Here is a 10,605-nt window from a genome sequence, read left to right as displayed (position 1 = left end):
TCATGTGAGATAACATATGAAGTATGTGCACAGTTCAAACAGGATTACCATGTTCAAGGTTGATCTAATGAACATGGATTGTTTCTCTTTTTCTAAGATGCTGGATCGGTGTTTTAAGGATAAAGGTGAACCCCCTCCACTGCCTCCTAAACCCCATCGACTGCAGCTTGATGATGAAAATGAAGCCCTGGTAATTACTTAAAATAAACACAGCATTAAATTGATATCAAGTGATTGTTTTGTCATGTTGTAGTCACTTTAAATCATCTCTCTTTAATTAGGATGCTGAGAGTCTGTCAAACTCCTACAAAGAGTCAACACGTGAGTAAAAATATCCAGCTTGAAAAGATTTCAATTGGATGTTGTTTTTTGTGGTATCCTGTTGTTGCTGAACTGTAGTGTCATTTGCTTCTAGCCTGGAAAACTCTGTCCAGTGAGCTCCAACTTAAAGGAGTACCAGAAAAAGTGTACGTTTTTCCTCCATGCTTTTACATGTAGGAACAGTAGTTATAGTTAAAATGATTGTTTGTTGGCACTAAGTTTGTCTTTGGATTAATTTCATCTTCACTTCGATGCAGCTTAATTCAATTCAGTGACATGCAGACACACCACACAAATGTGAGCATCTTCCTCTCTTCAGACATCGTTGTACTTCAGTCTTTAACAAAGAGTCGACAGACTGACAGTACTGTCATGAACCTACTCGTGCACTCCTTTGGCTACAGCACTTCTTTTATACCATACAGCTGATTGGCTGATTGCACGTGTTTAAGTTCAGGCCTAACTTTAGTTCCCAGCCATTCACATAGCCTTTTTTCATAAAGAATGTCTTTAAGAAAAAAGGCTGTGCTCGCAACTCTCATACCTCTAATCTAGTTACATATGAATACAGTATTGTTAAGCACTAGTTTCACTTTCTAAAAGTAAGTTAAACAAGCTAAACAGGAATAAGTTCCATAAACATGGACAAAGAACATTTTATTTTCCTTAGCAACCAAACATTAGACGTTCAGAGTTTTTTTTTTTTTAAGTATTTATTTTTACTAAATGAGATTCATCAGAATAGTGCAGCTAAACACATCTGAGGTTAGTTGTCGATTTGAGCTGTTTGGAGGAGTCTTTCCTGTACTTTCATTACATGCCTCCTGCTTTAAATGATTAACGACACGCAGATTCACACTGATTTTTTTTTACGCAACAGACATTGTCAAATAGTGTCCTGAGTGTTGCTTTCCATCTGGTCCAAATACTTCTGTAGAGAAAAAAACAAAACAAAAGCAGACTTTTAATACAAAACAACTCTTAATAGTATGAAACACGTAAAACTAACTGCTTAAGAAAAGATATACTTACAGCAGGCAGTAATGACACACGTGCTTCACCAAATAATCTACCATGAACAAAAGAAGCAGCTCGTGAAGCAAATAAAGACTTAGATTGTACATTGAAGTGCAGTATGTGGTATGACATCCGTGATAAATGCAGTGCTTTTCCTGCTTTAGGAAAAGTCAGAGAATCACCAAAGTTATTACAGTCTGTTATCATAAATAAGTGTGTTTAAAATGCAAATGGTTTTGTTGATATTACAGGTGAATTAATAAAGTTTTTATAACACATTCTAGGGTCATAGAAGTTAAAGCCGAACATCTTCATAAAGCTTTCAATTCTTACATCTCGACGACATCTGGGTGTCAAGGCGGGCTGAAAGAAAAAATAGACGAGCTTGGCTCCATCGCTGACAACTTAGATAAGGTGGTGTGGATATATTTATGGCTATATGTACATCTGTGTCCATGGGTTCCCTTTTTAATCATTTTCTTTTTCAGGTATCAAAGGGGACAAAAATCGCTGGCATCACAGGAGGCGCTACAACTGTAGCAGGAGGTGTGGCAGCAGCTGCTGGGGTGATCCTGTCCCCGTTCACGCTGGGAGCCTCGCTGGCGCTAACTGCTGTCGGGGTCGGCGTGGCTGCAGCCGGCGGTGTTACTGGTGCATCAGCAGCCATCGCAAATAAGGTGACGGTCTTTAAGGCACTGAGTTGATTAAATTCTGCTGTTAAAAACAATCACAGCTTTTCTTTATCACTTTCACACTCCAGTGATGCATCTGAGTTTTTGGGCTTCAGTGTCTTGGCCGAGAACACTTCTCCCCACTGTCTAAGTGTTTGCTGTCATAGGGGACCGTTGGAGTTCCAGGACTTCAATCTAAAATGCTGAATGTCTTCTTTTACAATATAAAGTCTCTCTAGCTCAAAAGCCCTGTTTTTATGTTATCACAATAAATAAAGGGTACTAACTGGAAACTACCCACACTAGTTATCTGAATTTCTGGTATTGAACTAATTGTGAAGCATGTTTTTCCAGGTGAAATGCAACCAGGACCAGAAGAAAATTGAGAAGATCTTTACCGACTACGAGTCCCTCAGTAAGGGCATTCAGGAGAAATTGTTTTATGTTAATGAGGGCATAGAGCAGCTGAGGCAGCATGGTGTCATCACGCTTGAGAACACAAAGGTGAAGTCAGAGAGGGCCTCCAAGGTGCTGGAGTTCTGTGGTCAAGGAGGTGCATGTGCCACGGCCTTGGAGGCAAACTCTAAGGCGTCTGGGATGATAGAAGGCTTCGCCCTCGGCATGGATATGTACTTCACCAAAGGAAAAGATGGAACCAAGGTGAAGAAGGGCTTTGAGTCAAAGTTGGCAAAGAAACTCCGCTCCTTGATGGTGGATCTCCAGAAAGGACTGGATGAGTTCATCAAAATCAAAGAACTGTTTGAAAAGTATTGTTAGGAGGGTATTTTTCTCCACTTGAATATCTTTTGTTTTAGGGTTGTCTTTTAATGTTAATTTTCAGTTTTTACAAAAGTTTATTGATCGGTGTATATATATTACTTCTTTGGCAACAGGCTTGAAAACAGAACAAAGCTTTTGGTGCAGCTTTAGGAATTGTAACTTCAAGCAGTTTCTTTTAAATGGCATGTGGTTATTAATGCTGTATAAAACTGAGATTGTGTTAACCTCCCTTACTTTAGCTGTTTTTTCTTTCAAGATAATCTAACAGCTTAAGCTACGTGTTAAACTGAATCCAATGACATTTTTAAAATAAGACTACTAAATAAAGACTCACGCCATCCACCAGGGGGCAGTGTAGTCCTTCTTTTAAAACATTTCAGCTGATGCTGAGTACACATTTTGAAAATACGTAAACTTTTGACATTCCTAGCTTGACTTTATATGTGGTATAGTTTTACGTATAACATTTAAAAACAATTTACACACGAATGTGAGTGGTTGTTAACTGAAAGCTTAAAATGAAACATTTTGAATGTTCTCCATAAACCTACTCAGGTACCAGACCGGACTGTGGGTCATACAGACGTATTACAATTACAGAAATGTAGTCAAACTATATCTCAGTGAGATTAAAACGACTACAAAAAACATAGCAAGAGACACTGGTTTTGGAGAAGCACAAACCAGACCCAGGTGTACTTTCAGAGTCACTGTCCTGCAGCTTGAATCTTTCAGTACTGTCTGCAGAACAAGTTTGATGTTTCCACCCCTATTTCAACTTTGGATGGAGTTTTTTTTTTTTTTATCTATGTTTGCTTTATTGTCATTACTTGCTTATTACACTATGACTGGCTCTAACAAGTGTATGTACAAACAATCTTTATCTTCGGTTTGAAAAAAGGAACAGTGCACTTGAGTGACAATCAGCCTTTTATTTACCTCGCTGACTACTTTGACAGTCATCTAAAATAATATCTTCCCTTTACAAAACCATCCCAACCACATGAAACCTTCATGTAGGGTGAAAAAATTAATTATGATGAAATGTATGAAGTGAGACTCCTCGCTCTACAGTCTGCACAGTCTTGTTCAGTCCAAATAATAGTTACCAGGCTTGTTTGACCAGAGGCTGCTCAAAATGACAAGGGTGTGACCCTACATGTGTTAGACATAAGCAGTGAATCATGTCCGTCTGTATGTGAATAAAATATAAAATGGGACACGTTGTGATCTAAATTAACTGTCGGCCAGTTAAAACAATAGACATCTTCGCTCCAGTACAATGAATATTATTGCAAAAATGCGATTTGGATGGGGTTTTTTTTTACAAACAGTAAAACAGCTAAAGGCCCATAAAATACTTAATACTCAATGTTTACATCCTGGATTTGACCTATATTTTACGTCACAGCAGCCTGTGGATCTACTTTGTCCGTTGTAAAAGCTATGATTCATCCAACCAGTTATAAACATGAGTCAGGCGGAGGGATCGCACTCACAAAAAAGGCTCGTTTGTTTAACTTAACCAGCATAGTCGAGCGGCCACGCTTTTGTTGACGTTATAAATACTGTTGTGAAGACCTCCCACTCGCGCTGCTGGTTTCACAGTGAACAAACGCCCTCGCGCTGGGTGCGGAGTGATATACGCAGTAGTACTTCGTTCCTATATAATCCCCACGCGACGGCTCTACCTGCTCTTCGTTCCTACAGCTCCTAAAGTAAACACACTTTGTGCATAGTATCTCTAGCGGGCCAAAATGGCAGTGTAGAGGCGTGCGGCAGCTAACCTTGCAGCGGCAACAAACCGGCAGTGCAACGGCTAAGTGCACTGGCTTTTTCTGGCAAAATGGCGTAAGTAATTTTTTGTGTTTGCAGTCTTCTAAAGAGAAAAAAATATAGCCACTTCCTGTAGTAACTAACCTGTCAACTAGACTGTGTTACTGGCTATTAAACTTGTTGATCAAGGCTATTTGTTATTGTAAAAAAAAAAAAAAAAAACCCCCAAACTTTTAGTGCGTTTTGATTCCTAGTTCCTTGTTTGGAGCTAAGGTGTCAAATTACAGTATACCAGCTGAAGTAGACCGAGCCGGCCCCTTACGTTGTGTTGTGAATCATGCTAACGAGCCGTCGTTTGGGCACTGGAAACATTTCAGACGTCTCATTTGAAGTTGTAATTTTTTTTCCATGGCTGCGACACTGTTGTCAGTGTGATACTATAAACATTTTTAGTGTTTTGTATACGTTACATATTGGCAACGTGGCGTCCAAAATGGCGCGCGCTGTGCTCGTTCCCCGCCTCGCGCAGATGGCTCTGTTGTGAAAATGGCGGTTTGCCCTCCCACATCTCCGCCGTGACTCATAGGCGTGGGTGGAGTTGCCAGCCAATGCATGACCAAATTAGGCAAAGTTATCCCCCGGTGTAGGGCGGAGTTTCCCATCAATACAGCTTTGACGCTTAAGGGGAACGGATTAGCCAAAATTAGATGCAACCCCCCCTCCCCCATAATGGGGATGACAACTCCTCTAATGACCCTAGTACATACCACCAAAGAAGCCTACATTGTCTGCACAATGTTGTCAGTCAACAATATGCTTGTTTCAGGAAGTACACCTGCTCTGGGGAAACTTTGCATTTACAAATAAACTTGGCCCTGCTGAACATTGAATTTTCATAAAGTTTGAATATATCGTTTCACAACTTCCTGCAATAAAATGTGTCACTTCATTTTAGTTTCCATGAGAATCAAAGAATCAAGGTTATATTCCTTATTTTTCTCCCATTAACATGATTTCTGTTTTCTCCCCTCCAACCAGGTCTCTCCCGGCAACCACCTTCAGCTTTGCTGCCGTCGACAGCATACCTGGACCTCTCGACTCACCTTTGTTCTTGTACACCTTTTCACGGCTACCACTGACCAGCAGCAGCCATGACCCTCTCCCAGCTAGCCCTGGAGGACGTGGAGGCCCTGTACTTAGGTGTGTGTTGTGATGACACATATTGCCAGAGCACTAGTACAAACACTGCTGAATGTGCCGCTTTGTTTGCATAACATTTGGTAATAATAATACCATTCCCAACAATTCTAAAGCCAATGAAGTACAGTTCCATATGGTCAGCATGGAATTATCTGTAGATGGGTTAGATGTTTTAGTGAGTTATTGGATGAATGACAGATTGTATGTATTGGATGCCCAAAATTAGAAATTGACGTGCTGATCTTTTGTTCTCAGGGCCCTCCTTTCTGATGGCTGACCCCATGGGGCCCCTTCTGGACCAAGATGAAGAAGAAGCTCTTTCTCCCTCCTCCCTAGAGGGGAAGGCGCCAGCTTCGCCCTCCCTTTCTTTGTCCACTTATCCATCCTCCTCGTCCCCTTATCAGACTATGTCTTTCTCCCCGCTGTCTTTGTCCTCCCCATCTCCCTCTCCCACCCATTGTTCCTCGTTCCTGGGAACCAAGGCCGGAGTGGACTCGCTGTCCCTCTCTTGGCTGGGTGCCGGCGACCTGCTCGACGCCCACGTTGGAGCAGATGATGGCAAAGGTGAGCGTGCCTTAAAATACATGTTTAATGAGCAGGGAGCAAGTCCTAAATTTTAAAAATTATTTTTCAAAAGGAAATAATTTGACTACTTGTTGAGCTGATTAGAAACCAAATAAAAGAAATGATGGGAGATTACTAATTGGAGTATGTTTAGGACCAAACTACATCTTCCACTCTCATTAGACTGTGAAGTTGGGAGTATTTCTTGTGCTGCGAGTATTTCAGAGGAGAGGCCCGCTGGCAGTTAAGTATTTGAGGTTTGCTTGCAGGCTGAGACACCTGACATTAAGACAGTGGGTGAGAAACCTCGATGTTTGTAGGGCAACAAACATTTATTGGTTTGTGAGTGGCGGGTGTGGCTCACAGTTGTGCTGTAATGACCGGCTCAATCTGGTTTTGTTAGACGTCATTGTGAAATGACACATTTAGCCCTTTGTTCTTCCTGGCATCAGTTAAAGGTGTAAAAGTCCTTGTTTTATGGATTTAGACTCACTTGAGTATTTGTGAGACGAGGGAGAGATCAAATTTACGCCTGAGGTCATGTGTTGAATACAGTTGGATCACAACATTTCAAGAAAATTTGATGTATAAAAAATAAACACTGTATGTTTTGTTGATGCTTGCAGCCAGCAGCTCTCATAATATTTTGGGATATTGTATCTTGGGTCAATATTTTAAACGGCAACTTTCACCGTGTAACCACATCAGTAATTTACATCCGCCCATTGTTTTTTCTGTCATATGCAGTAACGTGACTATAACCCACATAGTGTTGAGATTGTCATACGGCTTTTTTATAGGTTGTAAAAATTGATCCAGTACAATTCACAACCCTGGTATTTAACAAATAAGTAGCTTTATGGAGTATGGCATGGAAATGATTCACTGTAAGAATAATGATCCAAATTTCTGAACTGCGAGTATTAATGAATAATATTTGTCAGCAGATGATGCTTTTGCCGGCATGGACTGGATGTCAGAGAAAATCGACCTGAGTGAATTTGACCTGGAGTCTTTCATTGGATCCTGCTCCTCTGATGAGTCTCCCAGCTCCCCTGAAGATCTCCTGGCTTCCCTGGACTCTTCCATGGATTTGGATCTAGATCCCTTTAACACAAACATCCCCGTCCCACACAGCAGCCTTGAGCTGAGTTTGCCTCTGCCCGACATTCCCAGTCCCCCTCTGGAGCTCCCTCTCCCTGTGGCAGCTGAGGCCAAGAAGACGGATGTTGCTCCTGCTCATGAGCTTAAATCTGAACCTCCCTCTCCATCTCCCCCATCTCCAGTCTACACATTGGAGCTGGGAAGCGAAGTAGATGTCCTAGATGCTGACAAGCAGACCACATCCCTCACAATCATCCCAGACCCCAGTGGAAGCGTTCAGTCGACCCCCATTGTTCTCTCCATCCCCACCTCTGGTCACTTTGTGGTGGTTCTCTCAAACAAAGAAGAGCCCTCCCTCGTATCTCTCCCCGATCAAGCTGTTAAAACCTCTCCACCAAGCGAATGCGACAGTGACTCTGGCATTGAGTCAGCCATTGGTTCTCCGGTGCGCCTTCCTTCTCCTCTTCCTACCCCACCCCCTGCAGCTGGTTCCTCTAGGACCAAACCCTACTCCAAATCTGAAGCTTCCACCTCTCCAAAGACCTCCAAGGTCAAATCAGTGTCTGGTGCTCCCAGAGGGGTGGAGAAGAAGCTCAAGAAAATGGAACAGAACAAGACAGCAGCCACACGTTATCGGCAGAAGAAAAGGGTTGAGCAGGAGGAGCTGCACAAAGAGTGCGAAGAGCTGGAGAAGAAGAACCACGAGCTGGCGGAAAAAGCAGAGTCCATCAGCCGAGAGATCCAGTACCTCAAGGACCTGATGGAAGAGGTTCGAAAGCACCGCCGTGTAAAGACCAACTCAGTGGCTTAAAAACGAAAGTAGTGAGAGTGGTGTTCCTGCTTCAGTGATCACATGCTTAAAGGGAATCCAAACTAGTAATTGAAGAAAATTGTAAAAGAGCTGCGCGTGAAACCTGCCACTTGGTGGAATAGAATGAATAGCCAGATAAAAAGTCAAACTCGTATAGAAGTTATAGTAGTGTAGATTAGGGGGCTGGGAGTTTGTGAGGTGAAGCATCTGTACATGCTTGTCTCTCAGTCCCCTGTCTTATTCCTGGTACAAAAAAACAGGGTGTAAGTTTGTCTTTGTAGACTAGGCATGCAAAGCACGAGTCACCGTAGCTCCTGGTATTGTTGTAGACCTGTAACTCATTGACTGAGATCCCCTTGCTCCAGCACCACTTCATCACCAGACGTCGAATGGGCTTAAATACATTTAGTCAGAAAAATTAAACACCACTTCTACCCCGTTCCTACTACCTTCTAACCCCATGCAACCCTATTTTGACCTTCTTCTTAACATCTTGACTTCCAGTAAGGGGCCTCAGCCTACTTATGAATCCGTGATATTACACTCGACTCACTTTTATGTATATATTTTCTCATTTGCTTGCAGATTGTGGGTATTTTTCCCTTTTTTTTTTTTTTTTTTTTTTCTTTTTTTTTTAATTATTATTTAATGCTGGATAAAATCTTATCACATCTTTGGTAGCTCTGTCTCCTAGCACTGGTGTTTGGCTTGTAAAAAATGCTTTGCTGGTCTTTTTTTCTATTAAATATCTATCAGTACTCCAGTGATGATCTGTGTCTTTATTTTATTTAGAGTACATTTGATAGTTAAGTCTGTCAGGCTTTTCTGGAAAAATTGATATGACAGACTGTAAAACACACATTGGGTAGATAAAAATGAGATTTTTAAGATGAACCAGTTTCAGTGACAAAAATAAAATCTTAACACAGATCCTTTGATATATTTATGTTTATAAAAATGCTGAGTTATTTGCAGAAGGCAATGAGACGATGAAAAATTAGTCGTGTAAGGATCGATTACTAAGCCAGAGACTAGGACTTGAACTTATAACTCAAGGTTATGAAAGTGAATGTTGTTATTAATAAAAATGGTGCCTTGTATTGGGAAAAGTTGTGCACAAATATATATTGCATTTTTTCTCTAATGATAAAATTTTATTTGTGAAGAAGTTCATGAAGTCATTACTAGTTAACGTTAAAGGGATGGTTGGCTCAAAAGAGCTCTGACTTTTTGTCAGCCTGGCTACAGTGCTGAAGAGAAACCTGGGGTTGTTCTTATTTTCTTCAATCAGTGACGAATAGTAAGATGTTCTGGCTTTGCGGAGGGCTTTCTTATAAAGCAGCAAACTATTTCTCCAGGCTAAATGATGATCCTCTAGATTTGTGACAGCCATTTCCTCTCCAGATTACGAGTCATCTGCTTTAGGTACGTGTTTGAGAATTATACCACGGAGTCAGGTACTTCTGATTTGAGGCCTTAGTTTTCACAGGAGCTACAGTATCCAGAGTCGTACGTAGTGAGGAGGTGAAATTATTAACAAGATAATTGACCTCTGTTGGGGTAGCGTTCAGATAGCTGCTCTGCTCTGTGTTGGTACAGGGCATTGGAGATGATAACAGTGGGTGGATTATATTCTTAAACTTAGTTACAGCGCTTTCAGAAAGACATCTACTTTGATAAAGTCTACTTACGTGTGTAAATCAATTATTTAAATGTTATTAGCACCTTTCAAGACAGAATCACAAAGTGCTCACATAAGATTACAAGTCATAAAAAGATTTAAAAAGAGAAAATTAAACAGGCTTTCAGAAAGACATCTACTTTGATAAAGTCTACTCTCCACGCTGTGTAATCAATTATTGTAAATGTAAATGTTATCAGGAAATGATCAGACAGGAGAGGGTTTTCAGGAAACACTGTTAAATGTTCAGTTTCTATGCCATATGTTAAAACAAGATCTAGAGTGTGATTAAAGTGGTGGGTGGGTTCTTTTACATTTTGAGAGAAGCCAATTGAGTCTAATAACAGATTAAATGCCATGTTGAGGCTGTCATTTTTAGCATCTACATGGATGTTAAAATCACCCACAATAATTATTTTATCTGAGCTCAGAACTAAATCAGATAAAAAGTCTGAGAAATCAGACAGAAACTCTGTGTAAGGCCCAGGTGGACGATAGATGATAACAAGTAAGACTGGTTTCTGAGTTTTACAGCTGGGGTGGACAGTAAGCATCAGCTGATTCATTTAAACTAACATATCATCCTGCTGCAACCAGGTTTCTGTAAGGCAGAGTAAATCAATTTGTTGATCAATTATTAAGTCATGTACTAACAGAGACTTGGAGGAGAGAGACCTAAT

The 10,605-nt window shown here is 40.9% G+C and overlaps 2 protein-coding genes across 2 annotated transcripts in view; both read left to right on the top strand.

Annotated features, from left to right (window-relative positions):
- The window catches only part of LOC102306546 (apolipoprotein L3), an 11,901-nt gene extending 7,556 nt beyond the window's left edge, over window positions 1–4,345 (top strand). The window contains exons 4-9 of the mRNA XM_005939438.3: window positions 98–190; window positions 282–321; window positions 416–467; window positions 1,623–1,752; window positions 1,827–2,015; window positions 2,364–4,345. Coding sequence (XP_005939500.1) covers window positions 98–190; window positions 282–321; window positions 416–467; window positions 1,623–1,752; window positions 1,827–2,015; window positions 2,364–2,786 — 927 coding nt within the window. The 3' untranslated portion in view covers window positions 2,787–4,345. The remainder of the gene's footprint in view (window positions 1–97; window positions 191–281; window positions 322–415; window positions 468–1,622; window positions 1,753–1,826; window positions 2,016–2,363) is intronic.
- Window positions 4,346–4,469: 124 nt separating this feature from the next.
- On the top strand, window positions 4,470–9,002 carry atf4a (activating transcription factor 4a). The gene is made up of 4 exons (XM_005939440.3): window positions 4,470–4,640; window positions 5,604–5,765; window positions 6,021–6,329; window positions 7,277–9,002. The coding sequence occupies exons 2-4, from the start codon at window positions 5,717–5,719 to the stop codon at window positions 8,242–8,244; spliced, it is 1,326 nt and encodes a 441-aa protein (XP_005939502.1). The 5' UTR covers window positions 4,470–4,640; window positions 5,604–5,716; the 3' UTR covers window positions 8,245–9,002.
- Window positions 9,003–10,605: the final 1,603 nt, after the last annotated feature.

This window comes from Haplochromis burtoni, unplaced genomic scaffold, assembly GCF_018398535.1.
Source record: "Haplochromis burtoni strain Fernald_Lab_line unplaced genomic scaffold, NCSU_Asbu1 Contig_258, whole genome shotgun sequence".
In the NCBI taxonomy this organism is placed as follows: domain Eukaryota; kingdom Metazoa; phylum Chordata; class Actinopteri; order Cichliformes; family Cichlidae; genus Haplochromis; species Haplochromis burtoni.
The sequence above is the reverse complement of the archived record's forward strand: the minus strand, read 5'-3'. Positions and strand labels throughout refer to the sequence as shown.

What these genes read in the sequence shown, in the direction of transcription:
- atf4a (XM_005939440.3), top strand. Translation starts at nt 5,717, where the DNA reads ATGACCCTCTCCCAGCTAGCCCTGGAGGACGTGGAGGCCCTGTACTTA. An exon ending in CGTGGAGGCCCTGTACTTAG is followed by an intron (nt 5,766 to 6,020) that starts GTGTGTGTTGTG and finishes TTTTGTTCTCAG; the next exon opens with GGCCCTCCTTTCTGATGGCT. An exon ending in TGGAGCAGATGATGGCAAAG is followed by an intron (nt 6,330 to 7,276) that starts GTGAGCGTGCCT and finishes ATTTGTCAGCAG; the next exon opens with ATGATGCTTTTGCCGGCATG.